The 18,618-nt window shown below is 47.0% G+C and overlaps 1 protein-coding gene across 1 annotated transcript; it reads right to left on the bottom strand.

The window, feature by feature from the left end:
* Nucleotides 1-3,137: 3,137 nt before the first annotated feature.
* ADRA1A (adrenoceptor alpha 1A) lies at nt 3,138-16,930 on the bottom strand. Its single transcript, XM_066206371.1, has 2 exons — nt 16,006-16,930; nt 3,138-3,643 (listed from the first exon to the last, which is right to left on the bottom strand). The coding sequence occupies exons 1-2, from the start codon at nt 16,886-16,888 to the stop codon at nt 3,138-3,140; spliced, it is 1,389 nt and encodes a 462-aa protein (XP_066062468.1). The 5' UTR covers nt 16,889-16,930.
* Nucleotides 16,931-18,618: the final 1,688 nt, after the last annotated feature.

Raw genomic sequence — 18,618 nt, 5'->3', positions numbered from 1 at the left:
TTTTGTAAAGAAGCTTCGTGAAATCCATTTGCTTACTCCGAGTAGAGGAGCAAGAAATATTCCTGGCTTAGTCTGTCTTCTTTTCAGTGCTACATGGGTTTTCAGGACATTAAGGAGATCCTGGCAAAGGAGAATATGCTTTTACACAACGCACAATTTATCCCCGGAGCTGGCGGAGCGAAATCAAGAGCATAAAAACGGGAAGACGTTTATTTGGATAGCGGGCAGAACTTAAATATTTGGGATTTGAGTAATCTTGCAAAGTACACGAAGCCTCAAGAACATCAGGCAGCAGATCTGAACTGAGTGTGGAAACTGGACTACTGAACTTTCCCTGCCCTGGCATGAGGAGGGGCTGGTGATGAAGAATCATCTCTGTCATGCTCCAGCTCCCAGCTCTTTGCAGCAGACACTGTGCTCCACCCAACGTGGAAATCGCTCCCGACAGAAATCCCTGACCCGAGGGGATGGATGGTGGATGTCAGAGAAGCCCTGGGAGGGTTCAGGCAGGACACATCCCCTGCCAGCTCGCTGTGGGTCACTGCCTGTGGTTCTGGGGGCAGCTCCTGGCACTCCACTGATCTCACGTCCCATCTGGCCACTCTCTGATCTCTGCTCTGAGCTCCTGCCAGGTTTCACAGGACAGAATCCTGGTGCTGGGGACGTTTTAGAAGCGATGACGGATGTGCAGCCCCTGGGAAAAGCCCCTGGCCTGTTTGTGCTTGCAGACAGACAGACAGACAGACGGATTCAGCCCCTGTGGCTGCAGCTCCTTCACCAGTGCCAAGTTCACTTTAAATAACAGAAAAATAACTAGGCTGCTTAAATCTGCGCCTTTTTTTTTTTTTTCTGTTTCCTAGAGCTCCTTCTATGGTTTCTGAGACTTTTCAGTCCAAATATCCGCCGAGATGACAAGTGCCAATGACCCTTCGTGCAGCAAGGGAACGGGGCAGTTTTTCCTGCAGAAATTCCTTGAAGGAGCCAAGCAAATGATGGGTTTGTTTTTGCTGGCAAACCTGGCAGCAGCAGAGGTGTGGCTGGGACCAGGCCCACCTGCGGCTGAGGTCACTGGACACAGAGAGGTCCTTTAGCATCTGTTTGGTGACAAAAAATTAAAAAAAAGACGAAGATGAGACCAAGACTTCATTATTATTCCAACCTCTGTCTCTGACTTATTTATCTTCATCTTACAGGGCCAGGTTATATTGCTGCATGGGGATGGCTCTGGAGTTAAATTAATCCAGTCGTGGCCGTGTGGAGCTCCACAACAGCTCCTTGCCTGACGCCACGAAACCTCAATAAATCTGCAATTTCTGCAGCAGCCCTGTGTAAATCTCCCAGCTCCAAAGGAAAAAGAACCTTACTGGTTATGAAACAAGTGCTGGTTGTAGGATAGGACAGGGTTGGGCACCAAGGGTGTGCAGTGAAGACGTTAAATCTTGCCAGTTTTGCTCAATTTTAAGGGGTGTTTTTTTTCCCAAATGTTGCAAAGTTCAGGTTTTGTCCAAATACACCTCCCACATATCTGAGCCCTGTGAGACTGGAAACCTCGGCCACGAGCCTCACGTGACTTTCTTATGAGATTTCCAGCTTTTCTCCTTCTGCACTTGGCTTGAAGCACCATGAGAATCTTTTCCTGCGTGGTATTTCCACACTTTCAGCTTCAAATTCTGGGCCTGGAGAACCTGAAGAGCGAGGTGGATTTCTTACTGAAGCTGAAACTGGGATCATGCGACAGATTTGCGTCCTGTGAGTGAATAAATAAAAGACACAGGAGACAAATCCTCTGGACATCGGGGGCTTAATACTGAGTGAGGGATAAATAAATAAGATAAAGAAATCAGGACTTCTCATCAACACCGCCAAGGTGTTGTTCCAAGGCCCTGTCCTGTGATAAGGACCCTTATCTCGAGCCCTTTCCCTTTTCGAGGCAGTGGATCTTCAGCACAGGAGCTGCCACAGACAAGAGCAGGGGCTCATTTCAAGGAGCTGAATCCTTACTTGGCAGGCTCAGGAGGAGTTATGTCGAGAGCTGCTTATTTCTAATATTGTACAGAGAATTCCTCCCACTATTTCTTCCAGATGCTGGCCGTCTCATTTATTTATTTATTTGGATTAGCTGTATTAAAATATAACATGCTTCCAACTGCTTGGCTCCCAAATTCCCCAGGGACGGCCCTTTCTCGTGGGGATGGATGTCCTTAAGCCTTTTAGCATGCTTAACTCCCCCTGCTCAGAACGAGGGGAAAGTTCCTGACTCCAGAGTACCCAGGATCTCACAGAAAGCTTCGAGCACTTGGTATTGGAGGAGTCGGGGAAAAAAAAAAAAAGGAATGCAGCAAAACACTGGGCAGGGAGACAAGAAAAATCTGCAGCTTTTCCAGTGACTGTGGCACTGATCTGGCTATGAGCACCTGAGCGAGGAATTCCTGAGCCTTTCAGCAGGTTCCTGACAGGCTCAGAAGGTGAAGAACCAAAGGGTGGATGCAGGTGAGCTCTTGGAGCTTTGTTTGAGGAGGACTTACCGAGTTTTGAGTTTTATTAGACCCGCATCGAGGCGCAGGGACGGCCTGAACAAACCAGGGGCACATGCAAGTTTTCATTTGGCTTGGTGTGGAGATTCGGGAGGCTGGTTGTACAAAAAGGAAAAGTTCTCCTTGGTCTCTGGTGGAGTGCAGTCGCTTGGATCAAGTTTCCCTTGGCGATGGGGTTGGCTGAAATCCACAGCTGAGGTTTGGCTCCATGGGGAGGGGTGGAATCACAGAATGGCTCTGAAGGTGGAGCTCTCAGAGGGTGTGGAGGCTGAAATCAGCACAGGCTCTTTGTGGTTCTCTCCTCCTCCTCCACTGCCCCTCCATGAGAGCAGCGGGAACTTTGAAAGAGGAGAACAGAGGGATAAGCCTTTAAATGCCAAGAAAACACCTGGCAGGTGCTGGACCCTCAGCTTACTAACCACTGAAGCCGTGCACTGTCTGTGAGGGGCTCCATTCACGCCCCCACCACTCACAGACATCCTTCCTGGGAAGATTTGGCCCCGTTTCACCTGTTTGTACCCGGATCCTTCCAGCCATCACCACACCTACTCCAACCTCCCCACAAAAAACCAGCGACGTCCCGCCAGGCCCCCGAGGCGGGGCTCACACCTCCTCCCCGCTCTCCCCCAGGGAGATGGAGTGGATTTTGATGGTGGGCACCTTGCAGTTCTCGTGGGCCAGGCTCCCCGAGGCGCCTGCACAGCAGCATTCCTGCAGGAACCCTTTGCTCTTGGCTCTGGCTTCGGCCGTGCAGTCTTTGGGGACGGCGGCTTTGGCGGGCGTGGCCGAGAAGATCTTCCACTCGCAGACCCCGTCCGACTTGGAGATCTTGTAGAAGGTTTCCCCCGACCCCACGGGGATCCTGACCACCCCCCTGCTCCTCTCCACGCTCTGGCCAGCAGGATGGTTGAGGTTGAAGCTGGGGCTTTGCTTCTTGGTCGGCTGCTTCCTCAGGAGGCACTGAGCTTTCAGGACGTTCTGGAACGCCTTCTTGAACTCTTGACTCGAGCACGGATAGATGATGGGGTTGATGCAGCTGTTTAAATATCCCAGCCAAAATGTTATTTTAAAAAGCGTGTCCGGGGGTTTGATTGCAGGAAAGAAAGAACCTAAAATGGAAAATACGCAAAGAGTGTTAGGGCAGAGGCGGTGAGGAATTGCAGGTAACCAAAGAAACTAAAACACTGGGAAAAAAAATAAATAGGGTTCTGTTCCGTTTCGAAAAAATTATGGCTGGAAACGCAATTCCTGCAGGAACAAGTGTCTCGGGGTCTGTGGTGTCGGGCAGTTACATGGACGTTCCATCAGAAATCAGTTCAAGAGAGCTGTGTTATAATTGCAAGCATTATATTCCCATTTGCAGCCAAAGGCTTGATTCCAGGGGCAGAGGAAAGTTCCTTCCTCAGGGACTCCTAATTCAAGATTAATCACCCAAATGACAGCAGCATCTTGGAGGTCACCACGAGGGGCTTCAGACGGCAAGAAAATCACCCCATTTCAGAAGGGTTAGAGAAAAGAGGGAGAAAAATCTATCCACATTCCGCCTCGTGGAATGCAGCTAAAATTGAGAGAAGTCAAAGGAAAAGTTCCTTCTCATATCAAGGAACACTGGAGAGGGTCTCAAAGGCAGCCATTATATATGTATATATTTATGTATTTACATACTTATATATTTATATATTTATATGTTTATATATTTATATATTTATATATTTATACATTTATACATTTATATATTTATATATTTATATATTTATATATTTATATATTTATATATTTATATATTTATATATTTATATATTTATATATTTATATATTTATATATTTATATATTTTTACATCTTATAGTTGTTATAGTTATATATAGATATTTATATTTATATCTATATCTCTGTTTATATTTTTATCTCCATTTGTCTGTATACACGCATATTCTGATATATACTTGCAATGTTACCTTCCGAAGATGATTCAAAGAGCAAGAACTTTGACAGCTCCTTAGTGAGGAAAGCACCTTGGCGTCTCTTTTCCTATAGAATTTTGAGTTACCTGCTGATTTAAAATCTTGGGAATGTTTTTCCTGACGCCAAACCTTTGGGTTTGTTATTAAAAAAAAAAAAAAAAAATCCCAGAAACAAAATTGATATGTTTTGGAATTTATAGTCAAATTTATAATAAACAGGACTTCTGTCTTTCCTGCTTCCCCTGGAAAAAGCTGTAAGCATGTGTCAAGAAATACTGTGGAAGGTTTGGGCACGGATGCATCCATCATCTTCTGCAGTTTCCCCATGTCTGGGAGCAGCTCCTGAGGTTCCCAGGGATTGATCTGTTCCCTGGACCTCTCCTGGGTGAGGAAAAGCTGAAAATTCTCTCCGAGGGTTCTCTGACTGAAACCTGAGAGCTGCTCAACTGCTCCAGCCTTTTCCCTCAGCCTTTGCCGAACAAAGCCGCAGCACTTGCAGCAAACGCTCTCCAGCGGCCAAAGCAATTCTTTGGCTGGTTTTGGCTGTGTGGGAGCGCACCAAAATCCTGCCTGGGCCAAGGAAATGTGCAAAGGAAGATATTAAGGCCAGTGAATAGCACAGAGAATTAATTTCAAGGGTGAAAACTGAAATTTTTCTGGGCTCCTGTTCACCTTCCAGCCCTGCTGGCGGACACCTGGATGGCACCTGGGATTCCACCTGCTCTGCAGTGAGAGCACTGGGAAAATTTTGCTCTGAGAATTCGGTGCAATAATTCTGTTTCCTCAGCCCTGGCTGATGGTGCCCGAGTGTCCAGACTTGACCTGGCAGCCGCCAAATGGTCCAGGATGGAAATGCTGATCCCAGCTCTACCTGTGCTCACTGCTCTTGTAGGGAATGTGTGCACCCTCCTGGTGCAGGGTGACGAGTAGATATATTAATTTAAATATATATTTTATATATATAAAATATACTATCAATATTATATATTATATATTGCATATTATATTTTATCTATTATATCTAATAGATGTCTATTATATCTATATCTCTATATTTCTCTCTCTCTCTCTCTATATATATATGTATATATGTATATAAATAACCTACTCATCCTGCTGGACATGGCATCTGCCAGGAAATGTGGAGAGATCCCGTGGTGGCAGCAGCTTCTGAGCAGAGCCTCGAAAAACCGCCACCTCCTGCCGTGGCAGGGACACCTCCCACTGTCCCAGAATCTTGCAGCTCTGTTTGGCTTTGGTGTTTTTTCCCCCTCGTTTTATTTTGTGTAGCTGAAATCTGGCGGCTGAGGCAGAGCACAGGGGTCAGCTGGGGGTGATGCTGCTCCAGTGCCTGGGGGAGATCAGGATTGTGTCCATAGGGAATCCCAGACTGGTTTGGGTGGGAAAAGGACCTTAAATCCCATCCAGTGGGATTTGAGAGGGCAGGGACACCTCCCACTGTCCCAGGGTGCTCCAAGCTGGCCTTGGGCACTGCCAGGGATCCAGGGGCAGCCACAGCTCCTCTGGGAATTCCCTCCCAGCCCCTCACCACCCTCACAGGCAGGAATTCCTTCCCAAAATCCCATCCATCCCCGCCCTCTGGCAGTTTGAATCCATTCCCTGTGTCCTGTCCCTCCATCCCTTGTCCCCAGCCCCTCTCCAGCTGTTTTGGAGTCCCTTTAGGGGCACTGAGCCTTTCCCAAAGCTCTCTCCTCCCCAGGCAGTGCAGGACGTATCACAGGAGCTCCGTCTCTGCACTGGAGATTCCAACCTTGGACATGACCTGAGCACCAAGCAGGGCCTTGCTGCCTCCCTGGTAACTTCTGGTTGCCCCGAGCTGGCCCAGGTAGAGCAGTTTCAGCATTAATATCGATATCAATCAGATTTTAACACCAGGAAGGTTTTTCTAAAAGAAAACAAACGCTGTTTTGCCGCGAAGCACAAACAGGCACGCGTATCTACCACCTAAAATTTCTCCTCAGCAAATTAATGCTTCTCTCCTTTAGTGAATACCAACCAAATAACATTCTCAAAGAACTTTCTGGCTGAAGTCATTGGCAGATGAAAAATAACCGAAGGCTCCTAAATGCCCAACTCACGCTCGGTTTTTTGGTTTCTTCCCTCATTTAAATGCAGCGGATCTGCTGCTTTCCCATTTTGTGGGGAAGAAAAAAAGAGAAGATGAACCAAATCCCGGGTTTAGGGGAATCAGCTGCGTGAGGCCAAGTGTAAAAATGGGTAAACAATAACAATTCCTGTTTGCAACTCCTCGCTCTCTCCAGATGGAATGCAAGGGCTGTGCCAAAGCCTGATAAAAATAGAAAACAGCCAGTGTCAGAGCCTGTCCCTTGCTCTTTTTTTGGGGTGGGATCTGCATGTTAATTTATTAATGTAGCCTTTTTTGGTTCATCAGCGGAGAGGCTCGGTGTTGCCTCGGAGTAACACGCAGTGAAAGGAAATGAAGGAGCTTTAAGCGTGCTGAGGCTTTGCTGTCTACAGACCCCACCACACAGCAGCTTCCAGAGGATCGTGGAATGGTTTGGGTTGGAAGGGAAATGAAAAATCATCAAATTCCAATTCTCTGCCATGGGCAGGGACACCTCCCGCTGTCCCAGGGTGCTCCAACCTGGCCTGGGACACTTCCAGGGATAGAGCAGCCACAGTTTCTCTGGGAATTCCATCCCAGCCCATCCCCATCCTCACAGGGAGGAACTTCTTCCCAAAGTCTACTCCAGTTGTACCCTCCTTCACCTCAGAACCATTCCCTCTGTGCCATCGGTGATAAAAACTCCCTCTCCAGCCTCCCTGTGGCGTGTGTTTGTCACTCAGGGGCCACAGGAATCTCTGTCCTCCCATTGCAGCCACACAGTCACCTCTGCAGCTCAGAAATATTCCCTGATCTTTCCTGTTGGCTGCCTGAGTATCCAGGAAAAGGGGGAAAATATCTTATTTTCCAAATCCTTGAGGAACGGTGTTCCCCCCCTACAGAATCCTAAGAACGTGTCCCTTTCTTCCAATTTCTTTTTCTACAAAATTATGAGTTATCTGCTGATTTAAAATCTTGGGAATGTTTTTTTTTTTTTTCCTGATGCCGAACCTTTGGTTTTATTAACAAAAGAAAAGGTTCAATAAGCCTTTAATATTCAGTGATGTCGTGATCAGTTTCAGTGGCTGATGGGTCTGGTAATGAGCAGGAGGCATTTTCAAACCTGGTGGCAAAGTGGTTTGTGCAGTGCTGAGCCCTCAGCTCAGGTCAGACGAACTCAAAGGAGAAATAAAACGAAGATTTTGTGGGTTTTGTTTAACCAATGACCATAATTAATCATGAGATTAAACAAGAGTGGTGAATTATCTTTTTCTTAGGGTGTATGTGATTGCAGGGAGAGCAGGTAGAGCTGGGATCAGCATTTCCATCCTGGACCATTTGGCGGCTGCCAGTTCGAGTCTGGACACTCGGGCACCATCAGCCAGGGCTGAGAAAACAGAATTATTGCACCGAATTCTCAGAGCAAAATTTTCCCAGTGCTCTCACTGCAGAGCAGGTGGAATCCCAGATGCCATCCAGGTGTCCGCCAGCAGGGCTGGAAGGTGAACAGCAGCCGAGATATTCAGTTTTCACCCTTGAAATTAATTCTCTGTGCTATTCACTGGCCTTAATATCTTCCTTTGCACGTTGTCAGGAATTGGCTGGTAAATAGTGGCAAACCTGATTAAAGTTTAAAGGCTTCACCTGACTCTGTCTCCCTGCAGTCGGTGCTGGAGGAACAGCAAAGAAAGCTTCAAGAGGCCTTTCAAGGCATTTTGAATCATGGATTGAGTAAATGATGCTGGAATCCCTGCTTTGTTTTCAAAAAGGTTGAGGCCACTCAAGTGTCAGTAGCGCAATGCAATTGCTTCTTGTAAAATTAAATAAAATAAAATGTACCGCGAGCCTCCCGAGATCTTTCGCCATTAAGTGTTTCATCAGTCATCCTTGGAAATGTCAGGGCTGCATTTTCTTCCCTCATCATTTATTTTCCTGTTTGTCAGCTGGAAGTTTCTTCAGCTCCGAGAGATAAGTTTGCCACGTCCCCCCTGGTGAGTAAGTGCCAATTCACTCTCAAAGATGTAATTTGACTTTGTCATTTGTCACAGGAGCTGCCTGATTGTGGGTTGTGTAAAAACCAGCCCTGAATGCCGTGAGTGGTTTCACTGATGGACAGCAGAGAGGGGTTTGGAACCTGCCAGACTGTAAAAACTTGTGTTGTTTACTCTGCATCATCGCTGCCAGCACCACAGGAACCAGATCCCGTTTATTCTGTGACCCAGGAACCCTTTGTGGTCCTAAAAACCATCTCAGCTCAAACCCATCTCTGCTACAAATCCGTCTGTGCTACAAACCTATCTCTGCCACAAATCCACCTCAGCTAGAAATCCATCTCAGCACTAAATCCGTCTCTGCTACTGAATCTTGCAGCTCTGTTTGGTTTTGCTGCTTTTCCCCCCTCTTTTTATTTGGTGTGGTTGAAGTCTGGTGGCTGAGGCAGAGCACAGGGGTCAGCTGGGGGTGATGCTGCTCCAGTGCCTGGGGGAGATCAGGGTGGTGTCCATAGGGAATCCCAGACTGGTTTGGGTGGGAAAAGGACCTTAAATCCCATCCAGTGGGATTTGAGAGGGCAGGGACACCTCCCACTGTCCCAGGGTGCTCCAAGCTGGCCTTGGGCACTTCCAGGGATCCAGGGGCAGCCACAGCTCCTCTGGGAATTCCATCTCAAACGCTCACCACCCTCACAGGCAGGAATTCCTTCCCAATATCCCGTCCATCCCTGTCCTCTGGCATTCCCCCTTGTTCTGTAATTCCCTTGTCCCAAATCCCTCCCCAGTTCTTGGAGCTCCTTCAGGCTGGGAACAGGAAAATGCTCTGGTTCCAGGGAAGCAAAGCTCAAAACTCAGGTCCTGGGATCTGCCATCAATCCAGAGGGCAGCAGCTCTTCCCGAGCCAGAAAAACCCAGAGGATGAAGCACAGAGCAGCACTGATATCCCAAAGGGAGTTAACCGTGTTCCAGGGCCTCCCTACATCTCTACAAACGTTGATAAATATTCTGCATTTCATGTTCCCAAGGCCAGGGTTAGCTGTAAACTTTATTCCCTGAGACAAGTGTTCCGTGCTGCATCTCAGGTCGTGACACAATCCACCCTCTGGAAAGTGTATTTATAAATATTAGTGTATATATATATATTTTATATATATATGTTGCTGCAGACATTCAACAGCTGCCCCCTGTGCACACAAGACCTCTCCCAACACGTCCCATATGCTCTCCCTGCTCCCTTATGGGAAACATTTTTTTTTTTTAACGGAATTAAAAAAATGGTGTCAAGGAACCCTCGGACAGCCGGAAATGATCCTGGACTCTGCACAATCCAATTAACACCACCAGGGCAGGAAAAGCAGGGATGTGAGGAAGTCTTGCGCTTTCCAGATGTGCCTCCCCAGGGCTTGGAATATTGTGGCTGTTCCAGAGGGAAAATGAGAGGGATTTTGTGGTTTCCTATCCCTGATCCATAATAAACAGAGCCAGAAGGAGGAGGGAGTTTGTTTTCCCTCCCAAATCCCTGAACTCAGCTCTCTGAGGCACCGGGAGGGTGTCTGGGCATAGGTGAGAGGTGAAAAGGTCAAGCAGCAGGACTGGGTCAGCCTGGGAACATTGCTCTGACGATTCGGATTATTTCAGACCTAATTTATGCTCTGTTTCATATTGTACCCACTTAGGATGGATGATATTTCTGGCAAATGGCTCAGCAAGCAACTATTTCCAGATTCGCTGTGGGCAGCTGCAGATTTAGAAAGCTGATAAAAAACCATGGGAAGGTAAACTGAGGTTTTGGGAACCCGGATAATCACATTGTTTCACAAATCAGTGCAATTGTCACTCCAGTTCTAGTCCCTGAGCTGTTACTGCAGTGGATCTGGATCCCCTTGTTGACATTTTGGAGATATTTGATGTTTGCCCTGAAGGCCTCACTCTTGGAGTCATTCACTCACAATAAAATAATAAGTTTCTTTTAAAAATATTAAAAAGAAAACTAAACAAAAACCCACCACCAACTAACCAACCTAAAAAAACAACCCCCACACACATACAAAAAAACCCCCCCAACCAAAAAAAAGAAAAAAACCCACAAAAAAACCCCAACTCCAAAAAAAAACCCAACTCCAAAAAAAAACCCCCCAAAACCCAAACAAACAAGCAAACAAACAACCCCCCCCAAAAAACCCCCCAAAAAACTCCCAAAAACAAAACAACCCAAACAAACAAAAAAAAGAAACAAAACAAAAAACCCCCAAAAAACCCCAAACAAACAAAAAACCCGCCCCCCCCCCCAAAAACCCTCAAAAAACCCCCAAAAACCCACCAAAAAAACCCCCAAACCCAAACAACCAGAGAGCAGTTTGAGGAGCTGGGTCTGCCTCAGGCTGTCTCATGGGTTTGCTGTCTGTCATGGTTTTGGAATCCTCGGAGCTGGAAACCCGGAATTATCTCCTTCAGCCAGAGCCAAGCGTCTCTCCCGTTATCCGAACCGCAGACAAATCCTGACTTTTGGGGCGGGAGAATCTCTCACCGCGGCCTTTCCATCACTCCCCAGCCCTGAATTGTGCCTGTGGCGTTCCAGAGTGACGGAACGGTGACATTTCTGCTCCCTGAGGGTGGTGGCTGCAGGACAAGGGACATCCTGAGCCGAGGACAGGTTCCCGTGACAGGTGACATACACAGGACACCACGGGAGTGGCTCCGGAAGCGCAGCGCAGCCAATCCACCTTCCCTCCCTTGTTTTTTTAGGATAAATGGTTTGTAAGATTGATTCCTCCCCTCCTTTTTGCTGTGTTTTGAGTCACTGGGACGCGTTTCAGGATTTGGGAAAGGAGGAGAAATGTTGGCCTGGGGATTTTTGTCATTAGCTGAGTTATCCACCCAGACCGACGGTGCCTTTCCGGTCTGTGATTATGAAAAATGCCCCTTCTGACCAGCAAAAAACTTAAAAAAAAAACAACCTTAAAAACCTAAAAAATAATCCCTGAAGTTCTCCCCATTCAATGGTTTAACTCACACGCACGCTCGTGTTCTGTGGCTCAAGGAGTGCAAACATCCTTTCTCTCCCTGAGCAGGGAGAAAGAGCTGAGGCTTTATTTTGGGGTGTTTTTTCCCCACTTTTATACCCTTTCCCCCCTCTCTTTCTCACTGGGAAAAGCTGAAATATTCATGTGGGGAATCTGTGCTGGTGTGTGCTGCTACTCTGAGCCTAGTGACCCCCCTGAGAGGTCATGTTGTGGCAACAGCAGAGATGGAAAAATGCACTTTATTTTTCTGGTTTATGTCTAATGAAAGTTAGAGCGGTTCTCTTTGACTCCAGTTTTTTTTTTTTTTTTTAAAAATCACCACAAAATAGTAAACAGAAACCAGCTGCAGACAGGATTGGAGGATTCCCTGGACAGCGTTCGTGTCAGTTCACAAAACTCATTTACTCCCCGACCACAAACACAAACAGCCTCCAGCAGATCCTCTTTTTGGCTTTCCTAATCACAAGAACGATTGACAAATGCCCAAACCCTTCCTCTCCCTTGCCCAGTTTAGGATTTTTTATTCCCCCGTGGCCTCCTAGCTCAGAGTTTCCCTTTCTATTTCTTCCAGCTTTGGAAAGCAACACCTACACCCAGAGTTGAGCCACAGCAAATAGACCACAGGCAAAGCTCTGGGAACTCGTTCTCTTCTGAGTGTTTGTTAAGATAAATCATCAATCGCAGGCCAGGACCATTTTTGCAGCACCGCTAACCCGTTTTTTTCCCATCAGTTCTGTGCATATTTCACCTCAAAACCACCTCCAAGCACTGTCTTTTATGTTGGTGAAAAGAAACTTTTTTGGAGAGTTCCCAGAACAACACGTAAATGTCTTCCAGTTACAGGACAAGGTCTGTTCTGTCACTTGTAACATGAAAATTTTCATCACTGGGGCCTTTCACTGATTCCTGGGCTCTGCCAGCTCTGCTTGGTTCTGCTCACAAGGACGAAAACCTGATTTCTTCCAGGGGAAACCAAAGTTCTGACAACCTTGTGTGTTACGGAAGTTTTGTGAGCAGTGAGTTCACGCTCCAGCACGCAGAGGAAAAGCAAACATCAGCCTCACTTATTTTCCTGCAACACGATTATCATTTCCTGTTGGTTTTTTTTTTTTTTTTTTTTCCCACAAACATCAAGGCAAGTGAGAAGAATCACAGAATCACAGGAGAAGAAGGTGTGTTGGATTATCGGGCTGAAGGATTTTGCACAGAACCTTTGGAATGAAACTTAATCCAAGGTAGTAAGAATAAAAACCCCCATTTCTTACACAGACTTAAACTGGTGCCTTTAACACCCCAGTTTCAATTCAGATAATTTTTTAATGGCAGGGATGCTCCAGTTGTTTCCCCAGTTGTTTTCAGCAGCATCAGCCAACATGGGCATTGTGCCTTTCCCGGTATCTTTCTACCCCTCTTGCCCTTCCCATACCTACACCTCAAAGGTTTCTACCCTGCTTTATTATGTATTTTCACCCTGCTTTATTATGTATTTTATATATATATATATATAAAAATTTATTATATATTATAATATATATAATGTATTATATATGTATTACATCATAAATATAAAATATGTATTATTATAAATTGTAACTGCTTGGATGCAGTTCCTGGCTGGCAGAGAGGATGTTGATCGGTGTGAAAATCCTGGAGGTGCCGTAGATCACAGTGAAACTAATCCAGCTTTGGGGAAGTCGTGCTGCATGGAATGATGAGCACGGTTGTGTGGGGAGGTTTGTGTAGCACTTGGAGAGTGTCTTGTCTCATGGGAAATTTGCATTGGGAGCAGTCTGGCTGATGAAATCATGGAATTACGGGCATTAAGGATGGGAAAGATCTCTTGGATCATTGAGTCCAAACATCCAAGCCATGTCTGTTGACAAACACTCCACGCCCAGCAGGTGTTTCCAAACGGGAAGAGTTTCAGTTTACCTTTAGACATTTTAGGAAGTTTAATTAGGAAGTTCGGTGCCTTTCTCATTGCAGTTGGTTCAGGGCATTGATTGGGCTGGGGGAGTGTAACTCAAACCTGTTGCTGCTCTCATCGGACCAAGAGCCAAATAACCCACCTGAACTATTAAGTACTGAAGAGAAAGAACAAAGTTCCACGCTTTTCGAGGTGTTGCAGCAAGTAGGGGACTTGTCTCTCTACTGTGCTCGGCTCTGCCTTTTTGCATTATTTTCTTTCTTTATTAAAACCTTTTTGCTTTTTCAAGACACACTCAATCGTGCCGTCTTGCTAATTGATTTTTGCCACTTCTCTGCAAGGGCTGGACCCTCAGAGGTGTTGGGGAAACCCAGAAGTGGCCCTGCATGGCACCTCCACATCTGCCAAATCCCTCCAGAACTGGTTGGTGGGACCACGTTTTGGTGTGTCCCATGGCCACATCTGGTCTGGTGTTCTGATCTGTCCCATGGTCACGTCTGGTCTGTCCCTTGGACACATCTGCTCTGATGTTTTGGTCTGTCCCATGGTCACAGAGCTGCAGAGCTGCTCAAAGTTCTGGCTGCCCAGCTGTGCATGCTGTGAGCTCCACCAGGGTTACAACCAGGAGAATTTTCTCCATCTGGAAAATCAAATCCCTGCGCCGAGATCCTGTCAGGATCTCTTCCCTTCCCTGTCCCAACTGGACCCGGCTGCAGGACAGACCTGAGAGCGGTTGTTCTCTTTTGGGAAGTGCTCTGCATCAAAATGTGAGTCCTTGGCTTTTTTGGGGACTTTTTTAGTGCCACTTGTCTGTTTAATCAGATTTTTTTTGTCCTTAAATAAAAGCTGCAAATAGGTTTTGAAAGCCCTATAATAAATGCTTTAAAAATAACCCTGTAACCCTCAAAAACAGAGGAAAAAAGACTCCAGAGTTTCCTTACAAGGGATCAAAGGATGATGCAAAACCATTCTGGAGCCTAGAAGATTTCTTAAATCCAAAGCAAATTTATTAACAACAGCTCTGTGGTGGGCAACCACATTTGTGGATGAAAAACTGTGTTTAATGCATCCTCCCAAAGCCTTTTTTGAGTGTGTTTCAGTCATTTGGCAAGCAGCATTCCAACGTGCTGACATCCAGGCCAGCACCAGCCAGGCCCTGGGGGGTTCCTCCTTAGGAAAAGCTCCAACCCAGCACTTCCCAGGATTGACCAAGAGGAAAAAAAAACTGATTTTTTTTTTTTTTTTTTACATTAACAACAGGTTTTTGTGTGTGTTGATAAATCTTGCTAAAACCAGTAGAGGTTAATTGAAAAAAAAACCAGTTATTTAGAAGTTTGGAAAAATTAGAATTAAAAAAAGAAAAGGGAAACAACCCCCCCAATCTTTCTTTTCATGTTTAGGTAAGGCGGCTTTACCTCTTCTTATTGTCCATATTGTTGTCTTAATAACTAAAGCTTCCATAAAATCTGACTTTATTTCTCCTGCACAGCATAAGCCTTTTCCATAAGAAAAGCCCTGAAATTGAGCCAGTCACAGATTTTAGTTCCCATGTCTGTAAAAACCCGATATTTAAAGGCAGAGCCCAACTCAAGTGTGATGAGCCATGTCCCTCACCCTCAGCTATAGGTATGAAATTAGTATTCTGCTTTTACATCCTGCAACTGCATCAAAGGTAACCGAGCAAGGTTTTAATTAAAATTCTAATTACTTCTTTATATTCCAGCAAAGCAGAACAAATCCCCAGCTTTGCTCCTCTTTGGAATGACAACTGGAGGATAAATATTCATCCCCAGCATGGTGGCTGAGCCCGTGTTTGGCCAGTGGGTCCAAAGAGCTCCCAGGAAAGATGCAAAACCAGAGCAGTATAAAATTAGTTGGAAGGACCCTCAGTGCTGTCTCCTGACTGGTCATGTCAAAAATTGGATTAAAAGATTAATCTTTGTTTGGAGTTATGGTATCTCACAGGATGAACTTCCTGATAGGAAGATGATTTTGGTTTTTTTTTTTTTTTTTTCCTTAGAGTGGGATTCATCAGTGCAGAGCGCTCCAGGAGATGTGTGAGCAGCTTCTTCAACCCTGAATGGATTTATACCCTGACCTTTTATATGTTTAAGTCATCTGGCTGCAAGCATAAACACACAAACCCCTAAAGATCCTGTTCCTGTAGCGGGGATGGTCACAAACATCTGCTCTAGTTCACAAAGAGGGTTTTTCTATGTGGAAAAAGCACAAGATTGTTCCCCTGCTTTTCAGAATTTTGTTTCTCATCACCAGAGACGTTTGGTCTCATTTGAGACTCACGCTTTTTTCACGCTCCCTGCTTTGTGCTGGTGATTGCTTTGGTTTTTTGACAGCTTTGCAGGACGAAATTGTTCCCTCTGAGCTTTTCCGATCAGCCTCACCACACCCAGCCACCAGCACGGCCCTCCCTGCCCGGATAGGCTCTGGAAGACAGAAACAGGGAGGTTTGGCTCTACTTACCAAGAGGCATTACTACAAAAAACGGGAGCCAGCAGAGAACGAAGCATCCTACAACTATCCCCAGGGTCTTGGCAGCTTTCTTTTCCCTGGAGAACTTGAGCAGGCGCACGGAGAAGTGGTGCTTGCTCTTGGGGTTGGGCGCGGAGCCGCCGGCGCCGGGCGCGTTCTTGCGGTGGATGCGCAGCGTCACCTCCTCGGAGTGGGACCTCTCCGTCTTCATCCCGGAGCTCAGCCCTTTGTTCTCCCTCTTGGCCACCACGTAGACGCGGCAGTACATCACCAGGATGATGATGAGGGGCAGGTAGAAGGAGCCCAGCGCCGAGAACAGCACGTAGCCGGGCTCCTCGGTGATCTGGCAGATGGTCTCGTCCTCGGGGGCCGGCTCCTTCCAGCCGAAGAGGGGCCCGATGGAGATGACCAGGGACAGCGCCCAGACACACAGCAGGGCCAGCAGCCCCCTCCTCTCCGTCACGATGCTGGGGTACCTCAGCGGGTAGCTCACCCCGATGTACCGGTCGATGGAGATGATGCACAGGCTCATGATGGAGGCGGTGCAGCAGAGCACGTCCACGGCTGCCCAGATGTTGCAGAAGATCCTCCCAAAGGCCCAGTAGCCCAAAATCTCCATGGTGGCGGAGAAGGGCAGGACGGTAGAGGTCAGCAGGAGGTCGGCCACGGCCAGGTTGATGATGTAATAGTGGGTGACGCTCTGGAGGTGTCTGTGGCAGGCCACGGACAGGATAACCAGGATATTACCCAAAACCCCAAAAACAATCAGCCCGCCTAGGATAACACCCAGTAAGATGGCCTTGGAAATGTTCACGGGCTCCACGGAGTGGGTGCAGTTGGAGCACTCGGAGGAGTTTCCAGGGAGCAAAGCCATGGCTGGGAATGTCCATGTGAGGCTGCTGGACTTCAGCCCCTTTCCAGGCAGGAACAGTGACAAGATCAGTCCTTGGAAGGTCCTATAGGCACCATTTGCCTGGCCTTGCTGGGGAAAAGAGTTTTGGAGAATGTCTTAGAACTGCAGCACCAGCAGCAATGAGAAAGACCCAGAAACATATTAGAAAACCTACCTTTGCTCCTAAGCTTTCACCAGAAAAGCGTGGTTGATACTCACCAGTTCCAAGCCAAATTTAATTCCTTCTGCATTTTCCTTGGGGTGCACAAGTGGGGCTACACAAACCTGGGGCTGCTTCTTGCACTTTCCAGGGTCACGTGATGAGAAATACTGCAGCTGCAGGTTAAAATCATTTCTGTCCTTTGGGGAAGGTTCTGCATTTAAGGAAAGGAAATATTCCAAAGGGTCTCCGATTTAGCTTCTCCTGAGAGGAAATCACTGACGCTTTTAATTGCCTGGTGTTAGTCCTGACTCTGCCTTAAACCTGGCTTAGGAACCCGGCTGGGTAGAGGTTGCTGCTGCGTCTGCTGAGCAGTTTTGCTTGAGAAACCCATCACTGCTCATCCTCAGGGTCAGAGCTTTCCATCACTCATCAGTCGAGGTCCTGGGCTGCCAATTAAAGCTCATTTACATCAGCTTGAGGGGAAGAGTGGAGTTTGCAGCCGTGCTCCCGTGCTCTCTGCAGATCCTCACCCCCCTGGAGAAGACAGAAACACGAACAATGCGATTCCCAGAAGCCACCCTGGCTGCGAGGGTTCCCATATAAGAAACGAGCAGGAGGCTATTTTAGGCTATTTTAGGGCACTTTCCTCAGGCTGGCTCCAGCCAGTGGAACCAACCTATTCCAGCCCAGCATTGTTTAACGGCAACTGAGAGACCCAAGTGGGTTTTCCTGCCTGATTTTCCCCCTTTTTATGGGGATAGGCATCAATCCTAACTATCAGCCCATCTGCAGAGACCAGTTCTAGGAGAGACAGGAGCCTGCAGGACACGATTCAGGACTACACAAACTGTGCAGCAGATTTAGAAGCCCGGAATTTAATCTGAGGTTTCTTTATGAGGCGAGACCTTCCCCCACTGAATTGTTAGTCCAGCTGAGCTGCCCCATTCTGCAAATCTAAAGGGAAAAGCAACTCCAAAGCCAAGCAGAAGACGTTGCAAGGAGCGAGCCTCCCAGTGAGTGACACAACATTTCAGAGCATCTGGGAGCCAAGCTCAGCCTTTGCTGACTAAATATGGAGAAAAGGTACCTCAGATGGAAAAGTGAGGATTAGCCTGGGAACAGGGACCTGGGGGGCACGGAGAGGAGAGCTGCAAGTGGCAGCTGCAAAACCTTTCCCAACACCTCCACGTGGACACAGAATTCCCACCCCGAATATTAATCAGAGGTGAAAAACCACCTCTAAGGCTGCGGCTGTAAAACCCCAGATGAGGAAGAACTCTCTGAGTGTCCTTTTGGGATGAGTCCCTCAAACCAGCAGCAACAACTGTCCCGTTTCCAAACCTTCACGCTGAACTTTCCTGCAGCATTTCAAACTCTGAAGCCCCGAAATTCCCGGTTCAGAGGCAGGGAGGAGGGGGGAAGGGGGGAGATGGATAGGTATCACGCCGTGGGAGTTTTACTTCACCGCACTTAAATGAAATAGGATCTTTTATTTTCTTTCCCGCCAGATGGAACGAGCTGAGGAATAATCCCAAGGAAGAAAAGGACA

The sequence above is a fragment of the Chamaea fasciata genome, unplaced genomic scaffold (assembly GCF_029207755.1).
Source record: "Chamaea fasciata isolate MVZ Bird 193981 ecotype frontalis unplaced genomic scaffold, bChaFas1.0.hap1 SCAF_30, whole genome shotgun sequence".
NCBI lineage: Eukaryota > Metazoa > Chordata > Aves > Passeriformes > Sylviidae > Chamaea > Chamaea fasciata.
This window is presented reverse-complemented; position numbering and strand designations above follow the sequence as displayed.